Here is a 23,978-nt window from a genome sequence, read left to right on the forward strand (position 1 = left end):
GTTTGATAGGACAGAAGAACTTTTTGTTTTTTCATTTGTTTATCACATACCAAGCATGAGTTATGTTTGTCCCTCAATGCAATGTGTTTTCAATCCACATTATCTGTAGAACAAAAAAAATAGACCACATTTCCTTTTATGTTTGTATCTTCAACGTTTTCCTGCCTTTACAGACATTTTTGTCCCAATAAATATGACTTTCCTTTGTTTAAATCTTACTGAAATCATGTAATGTGTGGAATTTCATGCTTTTTGGTTTAGTGTCATTGTCTTTGTCTCTTTTTTTGGCTTTTAATGATGGGGTCTTAAAATAATTTCAATTTCAAACACTGTCATAAAAGGCTGGATGTCTCATTGTTCCACTTTATTTAAAAGACGCTCTGTACTCTCTTGACAGTGTGTATAACTGTATAACTGTATAAAAGGTATATTTATTTTGTAATTATTAAAAATGATTTTACTTGTATGTTTGTGCAATTTTTATTGTAATATACATCATAATTAATAATACAAAAACAACATACTGAATAATGAATATGTTTACCTTTGTCTGTGTCCATTATAGAGAGTGCCATTAGGAGTCCTTTGAAGTTTTTTTTTATATTCTCTATTTTTAAATAGAAAATAATAAAATGAAAGATATTTTGACAAAACCATAAGTTCAAATTATATATTTATTATATAAAAATCATATTTGTTTGTAGATTGTGTGGATACATTTTGATATTACAGTAGCTAGCATAAAAAATCTGTAAAATATCAATTTATTGCTATTTTTCTATGAAATGTTGTCACTTTATTAAACATGTCTATCAGACATTGTGATAAATACTGAGACTACTACTTTGCCTGCTATTTAAATCTAATCTTTTCAGACCTTACATTGTCCAGATAGGCTTTTTATATGGCATCAGTTCAAAGCCTCAGGTAAGGTTGCCAAATTGTGACTAGGATGTCATCCATAATGGTTTAAGCCAAAAAAAAAACAGTTTTTGACTGTATGAGTTCATTCCAAAAGAGCTTCCACCCTTATTTTGCTGTCGATTTATGTTGCGACGTTTGGCTCAGTTTTCAGGCCAAAAATGTCAATATTCAGTTCACATTTCTCACAAACTATTAGTACAAACTTTCCAAGGTCAGCAAATGCGGGGGGACAGATGACTCTTGTTCAACATTGTCCCACAGCACAGTAATCTTCTGTAGGCATTCCTCAGCGGACCACGGCACTCGCTGACCCCAGCTGTCCTGTTTCCCTGGGTCAGTAGGAGTCATTGACACTGACCGACACGCACCTGCACTGTTTGACCCGCTGCACTTTCCGGTGCCGGTATGGTGGCTGAAGCCCAGGGCAGTGGAGCCGCACCGTCACCGTAGTGACCCGCTGTGGCCGGCAGAAGGCACAGGACTGGAAGGACCCCTCATGGTCGGCTGGTTTACGGCTGCGCTGAGCCGGAGAGCGGGACGTGAGGTGGCGGGGGATGTAAAAGGAGTTGCACTGACCATAGCAGAAACGATTGACCACGGTCCGACTCCGACAGCCGTCCAGGCTCACAGTCTGCCTCAGCGGCTGAGTCTTACACCAGTCACTCTTCAGGTACTTCCTCTCAGTCACCACCAGAGCCTCGCGACTGGACGACAGCACGTCCTGCTTCCCTTTTTGTCGCCGCGCCAACGGTTTCTGCGGCAATGACGACAGCGGGATGGAGGGTGAGGATGAGAGGTCGTTGCCTTTCAGCTTGTATGGAGAGGGGATGGAGCCTCGTGGGCGCGGCTTTTTCGCCTCCATTGACGCACAGACGGTCCACGCCAGGACAGTGGCTAAGACCAGTTTCCAGAACATCCTAAAAAGACAAAGGGATGAAATAATTAGCTCTGTTTTGACAGTAAACATCATGTAACGAATGTGAAGATGAAAGATTATCTCATCAGGAGTATGTGGTCTATGGTCAAGACACATGAAGTGAAATAACAACAACAATACAGGGCCACAGCAAACTTCAGAAACTGAACCTTACTGGTCTAGGACAATTCTATGATAATTTCTCACTGGCTGAGAGAATGTTCATGAACTGAACAAATCCAAAGCTATTTCTAGAAGTAAACTGAAGGGGGGCATCACTTGAAAGCACAAACACATACACTCCATATGCAAAAGTTTGTTGAAAAACCTGCTCAGCCAAGGTTGGATCACCACCTCTACTCCAACTATACAAAGGTGTTGGATAGAGCTCCATCACTGCAGAGAGCAGAGTTGCCTTGTGCCACAGCCCAATGCTGGGAGGCTTTATACTTAGAAATCCAATTCTTTGCCTTAGACATGAAAACCTTCGACTCGTGCCACATTCCATTACATACTTCCCTGTGAAGAGTGTACAAAGTGTGCCGCTGAACATCGGCGTCGACAGTGGGGGCACCTCAGAGGAGCCGAATTCACTAAACGTTTGGACACACTGTGTAGTTATGAACTCCGTAACAAATGCTTAGAATCAATGTTAGCATTTATGGGGCACCGAAAAGGGGGGAGTATTACTTTCAGAGGACAACCACAGAAGTGCCTCAGACTCCAGTGGCAGAAGGGGAGCGCGTCTCTCCGTCCAGGCCGCTGTTTACTCTCCCAGCAGCCCCCAAGTCCACCCCTCCTCCCCACCACCCCCGCGCAAATAAACATGGCCCCGCTTCAAAGCGGAATGGCGGCGGAGCCGTGAGCTCGGCAGGAAGCGGCCTTTTTTCGGTCTGCGCCGCGGCAGGGAAAAATAATTAGAGCTTTGCTTACACCAGCGCCGAGATACGCCACGGCCATGTAAACAGTCTGTGAGCGAGCGCCATGTGAAGGTTATTAGAGCCGGATGTGGGGACTCTCAGCCGTCTGCTGATTCAACCCCTCACACGCTGGAACCACACGCTGACCCCAGGGAGCTCTCAGGACCTGATTACTTTACGCGTGCCGCTTATCAGCTCCACAGGGTTCCCTAATGTCCTAAGTGGTCATTCACTTAAGCACAAAGCACGGCCACTCTCAGCTCACACATCTGAGGATGGCTCTGATTTCAGAATAATGACGGTATGGAAACTATGTAAAAGCATACAAAAGAAACAAACACAAACAACTCGCTTTGCTCTTATTGGAACCCCCTTCCCCCTCTGTCAAATATAATACACTGAACAGGGATATGCTCTTTCTGAACTGCCTTTTGAAACAACCTTACCAGCTTAACATGGACCAACCCGATGATTAAAGGCAATGTTTGAACTTTGTATTAAATTCAGAGGATGTTTCATCACTATTTGCTAGCTCTCCGGTCTGTTTGCAAGCTGTAAAAAGGTCAAGCGTTTGTACACAGCCCTAAAATGAAGGGTCTCAGTTCGAAATGGCTTAGGCATTCTCTCTCTGTGGGTCGCTGGCTTACACATGGCTGAGAAATGGCATCTAGAGGTGTTCGGATGGTGGAGAGAAGTCCAAATGTTAAAAAGCATGAAAAGAGATGAGAATGTTGCTCAATTTCTGCTCCATAGCTGGGTAATATTGAGTTTTTCTTTATTTATTTTTTAGACAAGATATACTATACTTTTTTTTGCTCCTGGGGGCTCCCCCTATGTAATTAATTTTTACAGCACTGAACTGAAATCAGTTAAGAAGTTACATAGTGCAGTTTCTATTGTGTTGAGCTCAGAGTAGCAAGGACAGAGGGTCAGTGATGAATCACAATTATTTTGAAGCTGTAATTTTCAGGTAAAAATGTTACATAGTATCCCTTTAAGATTAATTTTGAATTTAGATGATGGCTAACTGCATGAAAGTAAACACAGAACGAAAGTGCTACAAAGTTCAACAGCTTGAGTTACGAGTGAGTTTTTGTGGTTATTCTGATAATAAATAAAAACATACAGACAGGTTCAGTCACATATAAGCTACTCTAGTTTTTTTAACACAAACATACCATCCCACCTTAAAAGAGCTTCTAAATGAACACAAACTGGGGTGTGAGGGGTATTTTGCTGTGAGGACAGTGCCTTTAAAGGATAAGCTTGTCGAAACTCTTGCCAACACGGAAGCCTGCTGCTACCATTTAGGATTTAGCTGGAATGGCTGCACCTTCTCTTCCCTTCTATTGGAACATAGCTGTGTGGATTTGATTGAATTCAGCCACAAGAGTTTTGTGAAGTCAGAAGCTTGTTAGTTATGTAGTGATCACAAACATCCCTCCAAATGAATGCAGTTTCACTGCTCCACAGCTCACTGCTGGGGGCTTTATACTTCGTAAGCTGGTGTTTAGCATTGGGCTTAATGGCCTCAGGCTCATACAGATACTCCAGAGTGACCCATTCAATGGTCAGTGCTTTTTAAAAGAGATAACTAGAGAAATAGAGTCCATTTGAACATAGGTGAGTCTTAAAGTTGAATTCATTCATTTGAAGTGTCCTCCAGAAACTTCACTGGCTTCCTGTTTCACACCAGATTCAAAATTCTTCTCTTCACTCACAAAGCCCTCCATAACCAGGCCCCTTCATATTTCACACTCCTTCGCTCTTCTGACGTCAAAGCCCTGACGTTCATACCTCCTAGGTCTAAGCACCGGACCTGTGAGGACGGGGCCTTTTCAGTAGCTGCTCCCTCCCTTTGGAACTCTCTTCCCAAACATATCGGAGACCTCTTCAGATCTGCTGTTGTTCATTTCCAAAGCTTAGCTTTTAAGTTTTGATATTTAATGTTGGATCTAGTGTTTTTTTTTTTTTTTTTGTATAGTATTTTCTTTTCTTATTTGAACTTCATTTTATAGCCTTTAATTCTGATAAGCACTTTTGTTTCTCAGATTTTTTTCCTGTATCCTGAAAAGTGCTATAAAAAACAAATGTAATATTATTATTTTTATTATCACAAACCTTTGTTCATACAGTGTAGATATTATTTTGATATACAGTTTCTCATTAGGCCGAATGGAGTTCTTGGCAGTGTTTGGCTGTAAAGCATGTCCAACATTTGAAAACATCATGGAAAAAGACCCAAAAGAGCCAAGAACCAAGTGCTGAAATCTAGTTTGATGAGCAATGCTGTGTAAAAACACGCCGTCCTGAGAACGCACTCATCACCAGGAACTGTTTGAGCTCTCAGAAAGTGTCCAGACCACAAATACCAATGTGTCTCGCACAGCCCACGTCTCTGAGGAACAGTCCTGAGAGAGCTGATACCAGCATGAGGTTCCACTTCTGAGCTCCGATTACCGACAGCAGCGTGTCGACACCACAGAACAAGGGGAATGAACAGAGCCAGCTTTCTTTCCTGTTTTACACACGCATAGACAAACAAACAGGACTGTCCCGCTGATGAATAGGATGCAATGGGACTATCTTTGAAGTGCAATGAGTACCTGCAATGCCACAAATAACACATCTCATAAATCCTCCATAATGAGCCATTCCTAACAAGTGTGTACACATACTCCCTAAAAACGTCCACAAGAAAAAGAAAAAAAAAACAGACCAGCAAAGCAGAAAAGTCCCCAAAACATCAACAACACTTCCACTAAATCCCTCCACCATATAATTACCTCCGATTATGGGCCACAGTCCCCAGTTGATGCCTACACGGGCATCTTAATCTCCACCGCCTTAAGGAGGAGTGTATAAGGGTGCTGAGAACCATTTGGACACCTTCCCCAAACCACATCTGCATTGCATATACACCAAGGCTCAGCATGGAGAAAAAGTGAAGAGAGAGAGAGAGAGAGGGAGACTCCAGAAAAGTCTAGGCATTTTGTCTTCACCTAATTTAAGAAGAAAATACGATCTGATGGCATGTCTACACATAAGAGTACAAAGTAGACTATGGAATAATTTACAAAGATTCACACACTTTGGTGAAAATGCCAAATCGCAAAGTCCTATAGAGGGGAAAGTAGAAGATTTTCAAGTAAAATGATAAAGATCCCCCCAAATTTCTTTCTGACTCACTTTTTATTGGCAATCTGAAATTAAATGTTAAAATAAATAACATCAGCGTGTATTGATGCCCTCATTTTATCACTGTTCTAACCGTCTGAGTGTTATACTGACTTTTCTTGGGCTACTCTCAGGGTTCCTTACTCTCTCTCAGGAGAGTTTAACATTCCGAGTCTTGGTTCCTCTCAAAAATGACACCTGGAATTAAATAAATAAGCCATGATTGAATATTCTAACCCAATCCCAAATCAGTGTTTGGGATTTACATGAGATTGTATGGAAACCTTTGTGGAATCCTAAGTAAAAAAAAGATCTTAGGAGCTTCTTGGAAAAATTTTTAACAGATTTGTGCTGTTAGCATTCTCCTCCAAGCATGTTGAGCTCCAGTTCTTCTTGTCCTCAGCCTCCCAACTTGATGACATTGAATAATTGATGGATGAAACAGGGATATAGGATAAATTGGGTGGGAAAAAAAGAAATGAAGTGCTGTTAAATTGTGTGAGTCATATACTGATATTGAGAGAGGAAAAAAACCCAAAACAGTAGGATTTTAAAAATACTAAATGTGTCTATCAGCACTGAAAGATGGTGACCTATCACATTGTATCGAACAGTTTGTAAAATATCTTCTCCCCTTTTCAGAGGGCAGACACTCCAAGTTCAAGGCCAACTCCCTTCAAACCGGACTAAGTCAGGGCTGATAAAACATTCAGTGCATGCGACTGAATAAAGAAAGCATACTTAAGCGTGTCAGATGTTGGTGGTTTTGAAAAAGCGTGTAGTGAAAAACTCAGGTTACGGTGCATAGCTGTGGCCAGGACTGCGGTCAGACTGAGCTGCCACAGCCATGACTGAACATGCTTAATAACCTTAGATTTCAGTCTAATTTACTCCAGCCCACACAGATACTGGGCAATTACTCATTAATCACCAGTCAGACTGGGCTTTGGGTCTAACTCTCTTTATCTCACACACACACACACTTTCAAATAAGGCATATTTTGCCACTTACTAATATTAGGGTATTAATGACAGGATTGAATCTCCAGAAAATCCCCAAGGCTTATGATTTCAGTCAGTGACCAAATCCTCTTAAATGACCAGATAAGAGGGCAGTTATTTTAGAACAGACATTTCCTGTAGTACACTACTACTACTAATAATAATAATATATACACTACATGACTCTTATCTCATTATAATTAGTGGAGTCAGGTAAATTCTGGTGTAGCCAGTGCTGCACATGAACCTGACATCACCATACCCAATACCTGAAGTCAGCAAGAGAGGTGTAAGCCTCCGTCAGCACTGGATGGTGAAGTGGAACTGGGTTCTCTAGAGGAATGAGGTGACATTCAAAGCCTTTGGGATGAGCGGGAGTGGCATTGGCCAAAGTTGATGTCAGCAGGTTTGTAGGTGTCCTGTTGCCTTTTAAACACGGCCCTACAGTAATATTCCAATTGAGCACTGAGTGATACTGATATTCCTCATAAGTCGCCTCACATTCTTCTCAATGTATTTTTTTATATGACAATAATTTATTGGTACCGCTTTATAATCAGACATCACAAGGTTTATGGTTTAATATCTGTTCATGAATAGTTATTATTTATATTGTTAATACATCAGACGTCATGAATAATCAGTTATAACACATAGAGAGTAAGGATAACATTGACCTGTTATTTGCCAAATACTGAACCCACATCCATCTGCACTGTTAAACCACAGATCTTGCCAGATGCTCACCTTGCTATGTTTTCTTCATCAGCCGATATTAAGCACCAACAATGTGGTGTGTACCTTAACATGTGAAAAGACCACATTCACACCCTCAGGTTAATCTTAAGGAGTTTACAGTCTAATTAATAACCATGGAATAAACAGGTTTCAAACCATTTATAAAGTGTCTTATTTTTAAGTGGTACCAATTTGTTTATTTATATTATTAAGAAGGACTAGTAGATGAAGACAAATACCATCGTCTTCTTAATACATAAGAGGTGCACCTGAGTAGTAATGTAACAATGCATCATGACATCACAATTCAAATATGTGACAACATGCACATGGATTTTTTTCCTTAATTCTGGCATGTTACAACATAAATGTTTACAAATAATCACCATTGCGCAGATTCATCCAGCTCTCCTCCCATCTTCCAGCTCTAGAGTCTCTAGAGCATATTGTGCAATAAATAGCACAATGAAAAATGTACAGATTGAAGTAAGGATTTTCCCCATCATTTGCCATAATCCTGAATCAGTTTTTAACAGTAATCTGAGATTAAATCTTGAAATAAAAAACATCAGCATGGCCTTTTATCTGATATATATATCCATCCATCCATTATCTGTAACCGCTTATCCAATTTAGGGTCGCGGGGGGTCCAGAGCCTACCTGGAATCATCGGGCGCAAGGCGGGTATACACCCTGGAGGGGACGCCAGTCCTTCACAGGGCAACACAGACACACACACACACACACACCTACGGACACTTTCGAGTCGCCAATCCACCTGCAACGTGTGTTTTTGGACTGTGGGAGGAAACCGGAGCACCCGGAGGAAACCCACGCGGACACGGGGAGAACACACCAACTCCTCACAGACAGTCACCCGGAGTGGGAATCGAACCCACAACCTCCAGGTCCCTGGAGCTGTGTGACTGCGACACTACCTGCTGCGCCACCGTGCCGCCCCTGATATATATATAAAATGTTACATTTTTTTCATCACCCATAAATTAAATGCCAGTTTCCTAGTTGTTACTAAGTATTTATTTAGTATGCATTACATTTAGTAATACTGGGATTATGCTGAAATACTGTAGTGAAGCTACATTATTGTGTTAAAATACTCATTCACTGGGTCCTGTTTTATTTCTGACCTGTTATGTCTTCAGATGGTCAGTTACAGTGTGATGATCTGTCCATTTCATTCCTCAATTACTGCCTCCCATGTAATTACATCAGTTCTGCAGAATAATGAGGGGAATTGTTGTAACAAGGGGTTAGCATAATGGGCAAAGCCACTGCATTCTACACAGAAGGCTTGGGTTCAGATCCCTGTCCGGGTAACCGCAGATCAACAACAGCTGATGTTACCTCCTGTGGTGTGGTTTAGTAGCTATGGATGGACACGTCACTGTATCTGAACATTTAAAGACATAACAGGGAATTAGTTTTTTACACAAATACCATAAAACTGCTTTTTCTCTGGGATAATAATCCTAATAATGATTAAGTAACAGCTAAGAAACAGATATTAACTTAGTGGAACTTTTAATTGTTGTACCATAATATTCCCAAGCGCTACCGTATTAAGAGCTGCACTAACCAAGCTTCAGGTGTTTTACAGCATTCAGCAGCACAAAGAACTGCTGATGAGACAAAGTGAATCAGATCAGTATCACTATGCACCACACACTGCTTCACTGCTGAACTGTACCTGTACTTAGTGTTATGTCCAGACAGATGTAGCTTTCGTCCCAGCAGGGTTCACTCCAAGGTCAGGTTCCAGTGGCAGGGTCAGACTTGGTGCATGCAGGAAGAACCAGTCTAGTGAGGCAGATGTGCTCCAGAGGTTTGGACACTCTAAGTACTCGCAAAGACACACCAGAGTGTTTTCTTCATGTCCCCCCCCCCCGGACCCAGAGTCCTCACTCTAAACACCCCCCCAAAAAGGACCTTTCTCTCTAAATACCCGACAGAGAAAGACCATCTCCTTTAAATACCCCAGCTTCCTTTCTCAAATTACCCCCAGATCTTTTCTCAAAAGACAGAGGAGCCTCTAAACACACCTGATGGTTTCCTCGAAATACCCCAGAGTATTTCCTCTTGACGCCCCAGGTTCTTTACTCTAAATATAAGGCACGTTCACTCCAAATATTCCAGACTGACTCATCCAAGTACTTCAGAGCCTTTACTCTTAATACCCCATAGCCTTTCTTCTAAATCTTCTTTTCTTAAAGTGCCCAAGATGCTTTCTTCTAAATACCCCAGGATCCCAAGCGTTTTCTCTGTTTCCTAACACACACCAGATTTATTTTCTTAAAACCCGAGTGTTTTCTCTAAATACCCCAGAATATTCCCCTTACCAGTCGCACTCCTCCAAGTGTTCACTCCAGCCCCCAGTGTTTCCTCTTATTGCCACAACCTTTCTCCTTATTGTCCCATATTCTTTCCTCTAAACATCCCAGAACTGCTCCTCCAAGTCCCCCAGAATCATGCCTCTTAAAACCTCAGTCTTTCTTATAAATACCACTGACACTGTATTAATCCCCCAGAGAGAGAGAGAGAGAGAGAGAGAGAGGTACGGGAAGCTCTCTAAACACCGCCCAGACAGACGCTTTGGTCTAAACAGCCCTCAGCTCTGGAGGATCCTGCAGCTTCCCTACTTGCGTCTGAACCGTGGACGAAGTGGTCATGCCTCGTTTCTGACAGTCATCTCCTCTCTCCTCTCCTTTATGGGGCGTCCCGTGCGCATTCTGTTCCTCTGAGTCGCTCTGTCCTCCACTCAGTCTCTGAATCACCCCTTCTTTCTGTGACTCGCTTTGAATCCCTTCTTTCAATCACTGACTCAGTGGGTTCTGAATCCTCTTCAAAGAAAATAATCTGAGTGACATCAAGCAGAGAGTCAATGTGGATCTGTAGCCATACACACACACTCACATGCATCTCTTTCTCACTCTGACTCTTAATCTCTCTCTCTCTCTCTCTCATTTCTACTGCCCCTCCCCTAACCAATACCTCCTTTTGCATCCACTTACAGCAGATTTGAATGACTGCTCTCATAATATACTACTAGTGTACTGTACTCTACTATAATACAGCAGTGATATGCCAAAGCTGTCTTCTCCTACTGTAACAGGATGATATACTGTACTAAATATATGTATTACATTAAAGCAGTCATACTCTTAGCCACTGTTCTGATCCTGAGAGGCTAATCGTCTTACAGAAGCCGGAAAATGTAGTCTTAGGAGTCTAGCCTATGGACTTTTTGGTGTAGCCTATGGTATTTTTGGTGCAGGCAGACTTTTTTTTTTACCCAGACAGGGTATCGAACCCCAGGCTTCTGTATAGAAGGCAGCAGCATTCCCCACACTACACCAAACACCACTACTGTCCCATACTACAGTGTATCTTACTGCTGTTATTAAAATGACACAACCATCCCCACTACCTACCTCAGGTTAAAACATTGAGTATCACTCAGATATTAATAAAACAGTGTACAATGTGGCCATTTTTTTGGGGGACACCTGCTCATTTAAGTTTTCACATTTCTTCTGAACATCAAGGGCATGACTTAACACTAGCATCTGCATTAACATTCTTAGACCCTTTCAAGAACAGGCTTTAAAGCATCTTTGCTGATGCTCCACTGACATGTAACTGTGAGAATAGGGCATCTGTTGTTGGTACTCTGGGCTCAGCACTGCAGAAAACTACACTGTGTAACTTTTAGAGGAGGGTAGAATATTACCATCCCCCTTACTCCACCCCTTGATTTCAGGACATTGCTGTAAAGGGAATTACACTCTGCAACTGTAGTGTTAAATAAATAAATAAACACATTTTTAAAAGTGGCTATAGTTTCTATAGTGATCATTTACACTAGCTACTAGATTACTGCTGTGAAGATTTGATGGCATTCATCAACATACACTGTAGCAGAGTCCGTTGTTGATGTTGGGTGATTAGTTCTGGACTAACCCCACTCCAACTCATTCCAAAGACCTTAGAATCCAGAGATCACAGTTCCACTTTTTCACAGCCCAATACCTGATACATGGCATTGGATATGATGACTTTAAGCTTGTGTGCAGCTGCTCTCGAACGCTCCATTCTATTGACAAGGTTTTTGTATTGGAACGATACAAATGAACACCTGTGTTAGCCATGGGTGAAAATACTTATTAGCACTAATTTGTCCATGAATATTAGGCCTTATAATGTGTAACAACATCTCTAGCTGCTTTTCCAACTCTCTGTGCTACCATTTGTATAGACATTCCTCCAACAGGGAACACATACACAAATGAACTCTCCCAGATCTGCACAGTCCTGATAAAGAGACCCACACAAGATGCACAAACTTCCGTCATTGCAGAGTTTGTTGTATGACTGGGAAGTTTCCTGTCTGGGCTTTGGTTGCATTGGTTGCATATTTTAAAACATCACTTGAGCACCCCAAATGCTTTCAGACACAAAAAGACTCTGTCTTTCACTTCCTACTGAAGAGCGCTTCTTTTTAAGTAGCTTAAAAAGATCATGAGTCATTTTTTTTATTCAGTTGAAACGTGCTGCTACTCCTGACATTTCTCCTTATTCTCACAATCATTCATCCTTGTGGGTTTTAAACAGAGCCATGTTAAACCACAAGGGGAATAACATTTGTTTCCCTCTCTGTGTTCCATTGTCTGTATGTTTCTGTCATTCTCTCTTATTATCTCTTCCTGCTAAACCACAGGATAAGAATATGTCATTCGGACAGTAGAGACAGACGTAAAGTCACAGTGCAAAGGGTTATTGAACTTTTGCCATGCAACCAAATAACAAAGATACACACCGTCCCTCACGCACTTAGATCGATATTACAATGGATCAATGAGAAATCCACTTGTTCTGGTCTTGATGACACTTAAATACGCATAATTACATCCTTGTAACTTGAAAAATGTTTAACAATGTTTAAAGACTGGATATCTGAACCATCTTAAAATTTGAATCAAGCTACAGTAGCTGCGGTTGGCGAATACAGTATTAGAAGTCTTCCCCAAAGACTCAAACCAGTTTCCTGCAAGGAAAGCAGTGATATCAGACACTATTCTACGCTGCTTTTTGTCACTCAGGTTCTTCTAATCTTGTCCCAAACAGAATCAATCATTCAAGAAATGTGTGGTGTGTCAGGTTTGTTTCTTAACATTTATACGAGAGCTAATGAGGCTAATGAGTACAACGCTGGTTAAAATATGGGCGTAAATTTGATAGTTTTAGACACATCTCAACTGAAATGCCACACTGACTCTTTAGTAAAGTCCCTTCTTCTTCCCAGAAGCCCTAGGCTAGCCCCTCACTCCCACCCATCTCTCTGCATTGGGCTGACTCAAAGCAGACCACATCAAGAAACGGAATCACTTTGGGATTCCTATGTCAAAAAAATAAAAAATAAAAAACACAGAGAAAGGTACCTATGGCCCAAAATGAGCCACTGTCATAATCTCCATTGCTTTTGTTGTCCTGTTTGTTTTGGAAATGCGGTCAGGTGGATGTCTTTTGTAGTGCACCATGGAGAGGAATCTGGAAAACTGAGTTTCTACAGATAGGTCACATGGAGACATTTTTGTACTCTGGACCCAAATGAGTCCACGGGAACTGGTGAAACTCCTTGCTCTAAAATGCCCAATTCAAGTCAGCAGCCACTTGTAAGCTATTCTTAAGTTGCATCAGAAGTGTCAGTGTAGGGATTCCTCATCAGGGAACCAATGTCCAAAAAAGAAAGTTTAGACTTAGCTCACATTAACTCATTGCCTGACAAAGCATTAAACATAAATTATTTATTTAATTATTTTAAGATTTAGAGCAGCTGCCTGTTCAATAGGTTACATTACTTTTTGTTCTTGGATTTTGCTCTAGATTTTGGGACATTACTGTGAGGAATTAAATGGCATTTACCCCTGAGAAAAGAGAGAGATCAGGTATCAAATGGTGTACCACCTCTCCAGAGGATGCAGTTCTATTGCCCCACAGATCAATGCTTGAGGGCCTTTTACCCCTCTAGCCAACACTTGGCACTTGTTATGGTGATTTTAGGCTCACGTGCAGCTGCTCCAGAGCATCACATTTCATGTGGAGTTTATACAAGCTGCATGTCCACAGTGAATGTACTCATTAGAAGGAGAGTAGACAATATGTGGACATACAGTGTACAGAAATGACCATGACAATGAAAAATATTACACTACATGGATTCAGAAGTGTATATGATGCAGAATGTACAAATCTGCACGGCAGGAAAATATCATGGATATCATCTGTACTTCAAGAACGCGGACTAGCTATAGTCCGTGAAATGCTGAATAAAACTCACTATTGATTTTACTGTGTCTTTATTTTGTGTCTGTGTCTTTATCAAAACACTGTGATACACCTCTGACATTGAGAAAATGTCTAAGAATTGTGATACAATATTTTTTTTTCCATATCATCCAAGTAGTAGATACTACTTAATCATTTTGACGCACTCAGTAGGTGAGCAGTAAATAATGGGTCCCTTGAAATAAATCAATGGGAACCTTAGTGTGATATCACATTCAAGTCCACTCTGCCACTCAAATCATAAGAGTTACTGCCCTCTACTGGGGAAACCCAGAGTTGCTACAGAGCCTTTGAGCCTCGTAGTTGATTGAGTAAATCAGATTGAGAGTTAATGTTGTTGTATGTTGAAGCAGTTTTTAATATTATCATAAATAAATCAGCAAATCATAGATCAGCTATGCTCCAAAAATAAACACAGCTATACCGGGGCAAATATGCCGCTGAAACTGGTCAAAAACATGATTTACTTTGCTTCAGCAATAAAAATGAATTATTGCAGTGCTTTCAGATAAAGGACTGGCTTTAATACATTTTTTTCAAGTCAAAGTGTCTTTAAATATGGTATAAAAATAAATGTAGGAGATAAGTGACCCAAAAAGAAAAGAAAAATTGCCGACTAGACATTAGACGTGGCCTGTAGCTGTCTCCTGGGTGGCCATACAATTGTGACAAGCAAAATTTCTACTTTTTTTTCTTTTTTCAGTAGTGCAATAAAATCAATGGCAATGAGATGGACGATGATTGCACAGAAAATCTTGATCTCTGAAGCCTTGGACTACAAGCTGTGAGTTTACAAAGTGTTCTCATGTGTTTTATTCTTTAAAGGTTCAACTTTACATTGTAGCTGTTTTTGTTTTGTTTTTTTCACCTCTGACATCATTTATGCAGTTATACACGTGGTCTGGCAGGACAGATGAGAGATGGAGAAGACTTGGATGTGGTTTGTCTTATTCAGAAAGTTTCCCTTCTTTCCAGAAATGTCCTTTGGAAGCCTGAAATGCCCTTCCCTCATCCCCTGTCTCAGGCAGAAACTAAAGCGAGTAAAAAGTGATGTAAAAACTCAGTCTCTTGGACATGCATGTGATTGGTCCACTGTCGGGGGCTGGACCAATCAGACAGCAGAGATGAAGGTGACAGCGTCCTCGTCCCCGGTTTATTCTCCGAGGCTCAGCAGGATTGCACAACAGCAGGCAGTCTTTTAGACGCCAGAGATTTCCCCTGAAAGGCGAGAGAGAGAGAGAGAGAGAGAAATAGAGAAAGAGAGAAAGAGCAGAAGCAGCGGCAGAAAGCCAGTAGGAGAGACAGGGAGAATAAGGGAAAGTGAGAAAGGGAGAGCAAAACTGATCAAAGAAAGCAAACATTTCCAACTGTCTCTATACAAGCTATGTGAACAGACATGCATTAAAATGTGTTAGTAAACTATCAGTGTAAAAGGTGAGGACATAAGGAGCAGATTCGGAGTGAAAGGAGTTACCTGGAAGCATTGTTTTCCTTCAAAACAAGTTCTTACTTTTCTGCAGGCAAGGAGAGAGAAACAAATGAGCAAGAAGACATTTTGGCAGTTGTGCTATTTTTTCCCCCACAGAGCCAAAATGTCTGCCATGCAGAAAAGACAGATCAAATACACACATATACACATACATACACTGGATTGTAGAGGAAAGGTGACAAGAGGAGAGGAAACAAACAGAGGCAGGAGCAAAGGGTAGAGAAGAGAAGAAAAGAGAAGAGAATAGAAGAGAACAGTAGAGAAGAGAGAAGAAGAGAGCAGACTGCTTCATCCTGTGAAAGAGTAGTACTAGCATTGCTGTCACGTCTGTTAAGTTAAACGTGACATTATAGAGGTTTTGGGGCAGGTTCAAGCACCAGGACATGGGTCATCTGACCAGATCTCATTTCTGATTGGTCAGTTAAGCTGCCACTTGAGGGTGGGGCACGACCACTTACCACATTACGAGTGAATTTTTCAAATGAGGTTCTGCGGTCTTGAAAACTCCCAGACTTCAATCAGCATAAATCAGAAGATACACAAAGTAAAAACAAGCATGGGCTTGAGTGTGTGTGTGTGTGTGTGTGTGTGTGTGTGTGTGTGTGTGCGTGCGTGCGTGCGTGTGAAAGAGACCATGTGCGTGCGTGCATATGTTCAAGTCAGGGCAAAAAAGTGTCTCTAATTCTTTCACAGTGTTGTCTGTGATGACTGTATGGTTTATAGTGTGGTGGATACTGTTTATGTTTGGGTTCTACCTTCTTTTTGGCCTGCAGGAGCTCCTGGTAGGCACTCGATCTGATGAAACGACTGTATGAATCACTTTTCATTAGCTTGTAGATGTGTTCCTGGAATACACAACAAACTGATTCAAATACTCACATTAAAACAGCATTCCAGTCTAAAATCCTATCTGTTGTTTCGCAGAATACCACACCCAACTTGTCTGACGAAATTAAAACATTTCCATCATTCCATCAAGTTTCAAGCGTTTCTTCACGCCAGCAAAACAACCCCTAAGAACATCTAAATATTCAACCAGTCCTGACCATTCAACAAGGCCTAACACTGATATACAAGTTTTTTTAAAGCTGCACCACGAATTCAAATTATGTTAAAAGAAATCATGAATGGGTGGTATGGTGGTGCAGCAGGTAGTGTCGCAGTCACACAGCTTCAGGGACAGGGAGGATGTGGGTTCTAGTCCCGCTCCGGGTGACTGTCTGTGGGTTTCCTCCAGGTGCTCCGGTTTCCTCCCACAGTCCAAAAACACACGTTGGTAGGTGAATTGGTAGGTGACTCAAATGTGTCAGAAGATGTGAGTGTGTGAGTGAATGTGTGAGTGTGTGTCGCACTGTGAAAGATGTTTCAGTAAAATATAAGGGATTTTGAAACTGAACTGACTTAAATGAAGTTGACCCCTGATGCCTAATGGAGGCCACACTGTTTTCTGCACCTGTGCATCTTCGAAAGCGTAGCGCCCTGGATCTTTCACGTTCTGTGTTGTTTTGTCATAGCTCTTAGAGTCAACGTTAATGGCGCTCGGTGCTCCTGGAGCCAGAAACTCCTGCCAGATCTCCTGAACCCGGGACGGCACCTCGCGAATCGGCCTCCTCTTCAGCTCCTGCACAGCTAACCAGAACCTGTGTGTGTGTGTGTTTGTGTGTGTGTGTGTGTGTGTGTGTGTGTGTGAGAGAGAGAAAGTGAGACAGAGGGAGAGAGAGAGAGAGAGAGAGAGAGAGAGAGAGAAGAAAGAAAGTGACAAAGAGGCAAATGGCATACAACATAGCAATGAGTGTGAGGGACACACACGTGTACCCACTTGAATCAGACTCAAGCCTGAACAGCATCACTTAAAATAAAAACTAAGGAACATTAAGTAAGGTTGAAATGGTAGTCCAAAAATGAAATAAACTAGGGTGGCATAACGTTTTTTTTATATGTACAGGTAAGATGAAGTGACGCTAAAGCAGTTCACAGAATCACCAGCAGGAGGTAGTGATGTCACCTGAGGTTTTCCGAGCTGAACTCTGACTCCAGAAATTTGAGGAACTGCTCTCTTCCCGCTGGATCTTTCAGAACCTCATCCATCCCAAAACCCCAGCGCTTAACCCTGCTCTGAGTCGGTTCCTTACTGCACAACAAGCACATATATTTACAAGTGTATTTACATTTAAAAACTACAAGAGAATAAATCCATCAATGCAGAGAAAGAGGAAATACAATTAAATCCATTTTTGAGAGTAGTCAATTCTAAACCATTTAAAATAATATTTAATATAAAATGCAACATACACAAAATAATATTATCTGGCTATTTACTAATATAAGTGTATTCATAAACTATTGATCACTAATATATGTCACTACTTAAAGATCATGGAATCAATTGGAATCATAATGAAAAAATAAATTGTGAGACTGTTTCTCTTCGTGATAATGGTGTTTTTGTCAGTAAAATTATGCACTGTTTTTTTCTGATTTTTCTAACAAACACTTCCTGCTCTGATAAAACGTTTTTACATAATATTGCACTTAAATGCACAACATTGCAGTTAAATGCAAATCTTCATATAAACACCTCACACTTCAGGCCTTCCATGTGTTTTTGTGAATGTTTATCCTACACACCTCGCCTCCAGTTCCCAGAAGGTTGCATCATCTGACATCCAGGGGTTGGAGGGGTCAGGAGTAGAGAGAAATGGATCATAGTCTGCGTATTGCTCTGTGTAGCCTATTAAGCTGCAACATATCCAAACAAGGTACAAGTCTGCCTTCTGTGTAACTCAACAGCTTACAAAAGTTTCATAAATAGCATACATACATAGTCCAAAAACCTACAAAATATTTAGGGCTCTAAATCTGTGGTTGCACTGGAGCAATAAAAACATTACAGTATAGTAAAACCACACATGCGACAAGGTGGGTGGAATGGGGCAGGATGTGGCATTTGAAATCCGCTGCCACAACGTTAGTTTTAAACTTATTTTGGCTTAAAACTGCACTTGCACATCAGCCTTCTCGGATCTGCTCTAATTGCAAACTCAAGTGCAACTTGGTAATTTCCTCGCTTCAAGCATAATGACCACAAACATCACACTAAAAATAAACATATTCTATTGTGACAATTTTGAATTCAACATCTGTCATGTCATTATTAAAAATATTTTTTATTATTCACAATTTTGTTTAAATTAGTCAGTCAATGAAAAGCTGGCTTCTTTTTTACTCTACTATTATACTATTACTATTACTATTATAATAACTGTAGTTTTGATTATTTTAAAATTAGGATCTCTTAATTTGCTGAGCAAAAGTTTCAGGGAGAGCTGTAGCAGCAGACACAGAAATGATTAATGCTGCGGTGTACCTTGTGGCTCAAACATGGAGGAATTAAGCGATGTACAATATGAAACAGGAGCTCTGTCTGCATGTGTGTGTGTGTGTGTGTATATGTGTGTGTGTGTGTGTGTGTGTGCGTGTGTGTGTGCGTGTGTTTGTGTGTGTGTGTGTGTGTGTGTGTGTGCGTGTGATTGTGATTGTGTGCGTGCATGTATGAGAGAGACAGAGAGAGCGATAGATAAAGGCTAAGCGATAGATGAGAGATATTTAGCACATATTTCAGCATAAATAAAATGTAACCTACATTCTGAACTCAACAGTAGTGACACTGTGTATACATCGCTAAATAAACCCCCTAACACAAATTTAGCCTGATTTTGTCACGATTTTGTCAATTTTCCAGTGTCTGAACTGAATATGAGAATCGGGGACGAGTAACGGTCATGTAGTGTGACATAATCAAAGATCAGCGATATGGCATCCCATGACTAAAAGTCTAGCATGTTAGAATTTTTTCAACTAGTCTGAAATATCGTACAGCATGTTCCTTGACAATGACCAATAGGAGGACAGAGCGCTATCTGGCACGCATACATAAACACAGAGAAGAGAAAGAGGGAGGTTGCTGCCTCAGCTATCATGTTGAAAAATGTAACTGAGAAAATGCTCTTGACATGATGACCTCAAGTTCGCTTAGCAGGACAGACAGTCTATTCTCTCCTCTTCGAAAGAGACAGGAACAGAAAGACACACAGAAACAGGTCCACAATCGTGTCTTCTTCTTCTTGGAACACAAAACCATCAGCAACACACAGTGCTTCTGTAGCCATGATAGACAGTTTCTTGACCCGCCTCCCCAAGACACTCTGAAGTCAATGACGTGAACAAAGAATGGTCCATGTCAAACATGTAGCGTTAATATTCTCCCGACCAAGACACTGCACAAATTTATAGCACTAATCTGACATAGTGAATGTTGTGAAGATATCATGCACTCTGATCTAGGCATAGCATGGTATGTGCATAAGGTATGTGCAAAAGGGTTCCTCGATTTGAATTCCTCGATTTCCCCAATCTGTTCAGGTTTGGAAGTACAATGGACCTGGGTGAGAAATGCGACATAGCTCATTTTTCAAAGCTCATTCTAGGTCGCGTTCCTCTTGAATGCATTCTCCCATCTTGTCCAAGATCCCTACTGCTACATCCTCACCACATTGAAGGTTCCACTCTTACACTGCTGCTCCCAACTCAACGATGGGACACCTTTCCCTCTGATGACGTCCATCTGGGAAGTTGAAACAGATCCTAGCCCAACTCTCATGACAGAGCTTTGCCTGTTTCCTGAGCAGTTTCTTCTGCTCTCCTCTTCCTTCAAGTCCTCACCTGAATCCCTGCTCTTGCAACCCCAGACAGTCCCTGTACTGACTCACCTCTGTAGGTCTTGTTACCATGAATTTCTCCTCTAAGTAACTGAATGGCAGTTTGTTTATCATTTGTTGTGGTGTCCACAGACTATAATCCTGCAGGTCCAGTCATCACCTGAGATTTTTGCTGACATTTCCCTCTACAGTTTCAGCTGTTGAGATCAGAACTGCATAGATGAGGTAGGGGATTCTTGAAAGAATATCCAGGCTTTGAATTTCTGAGTTAGGCCAGACTTGTCCACAATTTTCATACAGCCATTAAACAGATTGCCTGAATACATAATGTCCTTGAAAGATCTGTCAAAATCCTTGCCTAAGCTACAGACTGTTTTTTCTCCATCAGACTGTTATGGTTGTGCCTGCAATGTTGAACTGGCACATTCCATCCACTTTTCTTTCCTCTGCATTATATTTCTTGATTTGGATGGACTGAAGAGCGTTCAAGTCCACACCACCAGCTATACTGCTCACTGTGATGAGGATAAAATCAGTATTTACATAATATGGGATTTTTTGGCGAGCTGCTCTTTTTGTATTTGGGCCGTTCTGCTTCGGATTAGCGCCTCAGTCGCGAAAATACCAAACACTATTTTTGCGTGCCCACACACGCTTGCGCTTTGGTCATATTGCGTATGTCTGAACTTTTGCTGTGTCCACAAAAATAGAGCCCTTACTATTTATTATACACTATAATGCCAAAAGTTTTCATGTCTGTCTTCGCACACATTTGAACTTGAGTGATAGCCCATTCTTAATCCATAGGGTTTAATATGATGTCAGGCCCCCCTTTGCAGCTATAGAAGAGTTTCAACTCTTCTGGGAAGGCTTTCCACAAGGTTTAGGGCTGTGTTTTTATGGGAGTTTTTGACCATTCTTCTAGAAGCACATTTATGAGGTCACGCCGTACTCCCCGCACCAAATTTTACACTTGGCACAATGCAGTTAGACAAGTACCATTCTCCTGGCAACCACCAAACCCAGACTTGTCCATTGGATGGCCAGATGGAGAAGCGTGATTCGTCACGCCAGAAAACACGTCACCACTGCTCTAGAGTCCAGTGGCAGCGTGCTTTACACCACTGCATCTGACGCTTTGCATTGCACTTGGTGATGTAAGGCTTGAACACTGCTGTTCTGCCATGCTGTTCTGCTGTTCTGCCATGGCATAATCTGAAGGCAACATGAAGTTAGGAGGTGTGTAACGACTGACTCCGCAGAATGTCATTGATCTCTGCACAATATGCGACTCAAACTTCTCTGTGGCTGAATTGCTGTCGTTCCCAATGGCTTCCACATTGTTATTATAATAACACTGACAGTTGACTGTGGAATATTTAGTAGCAAAGAAATTACAGTGCCATGCTTGAATTCACTGAGTTCCATAGAGCTACCCATTCTTTCACAAATGTTTGTAGAAGCAGCCTGCATGTCTAGGAGTTTGGTTTTATACACCTTTAACAAAACTACAAACAATATACAAGTAAAATCAGAACAGACTAATACCATTTTATAACAAGACCATCGACTATACATTGGTTTCTGTAAATTAATAAATGATAAAAGATTAAAAATAGGGACAAAAAACACACATCTGTATTCTAAAAATGTGCAAATAATTAAACCAGGGTAACAGGTCTAAATCATATAACAGACAAGATTCAAAAAGAAAGACAGGACCAGAAGTAAAAGGTAAGTAGGAAAATTAATTTGTCAATAAACAGCATTATATACTGATCATACCATTAAAGAACTTGCACTGTCAGAAGCAACTTGTAATAGCCAGCAGAAAAATGATGATGCTTCATAATTAATAAATTATGCAGCATAAGCAAAATTGACTTAAAACCACAGTCCCCAGCAGCAGGTATTTTACGCAGGTCGATATGTCAGTATAAAGATTTATCACTGAGCTAGCAGGACAACTTCATCATAAATCCGAAGAGATAATGTTTGTCTTTCAGCACGAGTGTGAACTAGATGGCCCATTAAGGGGATCAATAACAATAACAAGAGAAGCTTTAAGCACTGTAAAGTAATGAGGATCAAATGCTAGATCAAAGTACACACTCCCTTTCAATCAGATTCTCTCTCTCCTGCTCCCTCTCTCTCCACACACACACACTTACCCCTCTGCAACTTTGGACATCTTCAATCGATGTCTGTCTAACTGTGCCTGCCAGAATTTGATCTGGAAAGACAGTGAGGAACAAACAGTTCAGCTCTTTGTGGGCAACAAATGTCCACAAGAGGATGAAAACATCAACAACGTGCTTTCGTGGGGACCCCTTGCTGCTCTCCATAAAGAAATATGTTTCTTCTTCAAAAACAGCATCCATTTGTAATTATACAAATTAAAGCTTATTTCTCTATAAACATCCAACATGAGTCATGACCTGACTTCTACACAAAAATAAAAGGGGTTGTTACTGTAGCAAAAGAGGCACAGATTCCCTAGGAATACATTTGAATTCAGAAGAAATGTATGAGCAGGTGTCTACAATATTATACATTTATTTTTAATTATACTTTCTTTTATAACTTATGACTCAATCACCATCAGACCAATCAGACTGCACCTGTTCTTGGAGTTCTTCCACGGTTGGCTGCTTGGCCTCTGGAGCTGGTGTGTGGGTGGGGCTATGACTGCGGATATCATTCTGAAGGCCGTATACAGACTGAACAGGGAAAAAAACAACACAATAAACAATGAAAAACAACACATGGTTTATAACTGAATAATTTCAAAAAGTGCCTAGAGTGACAGATAATTGTGATTTGTTTGTTTGATCAAACATTTAAAGACACGGTGCAGTATGGCTACATTCACAGATCAAAAGTGGCCCAATCTGATTTGTTTCTTCTTTTGTGACACAGGTGTGTTGTGTATGGCTGTGTAAACAGCATAAATCGCATTGAATCTGATGGTATATAATCAGAGTTGGGCCACTTTCATATGTGGTACTGAGTTCCGATCCACACCTGATCTGTGGCAATGCGACTCTGTCTGAAATGGGCAGATCAGAATCCATGTGACTTTTCTGTCACTCCGGCTGTTGAGAATGATTTCTGGACTATGGTCCAAAGCATATTCATTTTAATTTGAGGTGTTTAGCACATGGAATCAGCCTAGTCAAAGCATTTTTGTTTTGTAAAAAATACTGGGAACCAAAAAACTTCTTAATCCATGCTCCTGTCTCTCATTTATAAGAAAATAAATCTATTAAGTGTTTTTATAAAACAAACAAGAAAATAGCTTCTTTATAAGTAGTTCTATATCAGTTTTATATTGTTCATGTTGGTAAGCTGAATAAATGTGGATCATGAAAATATTACTCATTACCTGGGCATTCATCCAGTTATCTTGGAGACCTTTTTGTTTACAACTGTTCACATTTTAATATTCTTTACAGTCTTTAATTAATACTCTATTTTTAACAAAGTGCTAATTTGAATAAGGAAATGGGAGTTTTTTGCTGCACAGTCCGGTCCCATTTGTTCATTTACAAAAATTGCAAAAGTGCTTTGTATGAAACAGAAGGACATTTCCTTCCGGTCAGTGCCTGATACATCATCCTGTTCAGACTTATGTCAGATATAGGTCACATTATATAGACAGTTTAAACAGCCGAATTTGATTACAAAATCAGATTTGGGACACTTTTACCTGCTGTGTGTGAAAGTAGCCT

At 40.8% G+C, this 23,978-nt stretch overlaps 2 protein-coding genes across 4 annotated transcripts in view; both read right to left on the bottom strand.

The window, feature by feature from the left end:
* Positions 1–827: 827 nt before the first annotated feature.
* On the bottom strand, positions 828–9,557 carry grem2a (gremlin 2, DAN family BMP antagonist a). Its single transcript, XM_066641083.1, has 2 exons — positions 9,386–9,557; positions 828–1,841 (listed from the first exon to the last, which is right to left on the bottom strand). The coding sequence occupies exon 2, from the start codon at positions 1,838–1,840 to the stop codon at positions 1,259–1,261; it is 582 nt and encodes a 193-aa protein (XP_066497180.1). The 5' UTR covers position 1,841; positions 9,386–9,557; the 3' UTR covers positions 828–1,258.
* Positions 9,558–14,002: 4,445 nt separating this feature from the next.
* rgs7a (regulator of G protein signaling 7a) overlaps positions 14,003–23,978 on the bottom strand; it is a 69,572-nt gene continuing 59,596 nt past the window's right edge. The window contains exons 11-18 of one of the 3 annotated variants that reach the window (XM_066682310.1): positions 22,869–22,967; positions 22,419–22,480; positions 18,158–18,268; positions 17,535–17,660; positions 16,983–17,169; positions 16,285–16,374; positions 15,515–16,041; positions 14,003–15,258 (exon numbers count right to left, since the gene is read on the bottom strand). In XM_066682310.1, the coding sequence (XP_066538407.1) occupies positions 15,877–16,041; positions 16,285–16,374; positions 16,983–17,169; positions 17,535–17,660; positions 18,158–18,268; positions 22,419–22,480; positions 22,869–22,967 (840 nt within the window). In that variant the 3' untranslated portion in view covers positions 14,003–15,258; positions 15,515–15,876. The remainder of the gene's footprint in view (positions 15,259–15,514; positions 16,042–16,284; positions 16,375–16,982; positions 17,170–17,534; positions 17,661–18,157; positions 18,269–22,418; positions 22,481–22,868; positions 22,968–23,978) is intronic. The other 2 variants (XM_066682303.1, XM_066682296.1) reach the window with 2 other exon arrangements.

This window comes from Hoplias malabaricus, chromosome 1 (genome assembly GCF_029633855.1).
Source record: "Hoplias malabaricus isolate fHopMal1 chromosome 1, fHopMal1.hap1, whole genome shotgun sequence".
Taxonomy (NCBI): Eukaryota; Metazoa; Chordata; class Actinopteri; order Characiformes; family Erythrinidae; genus Hoplias; species Hoplias malabaricus.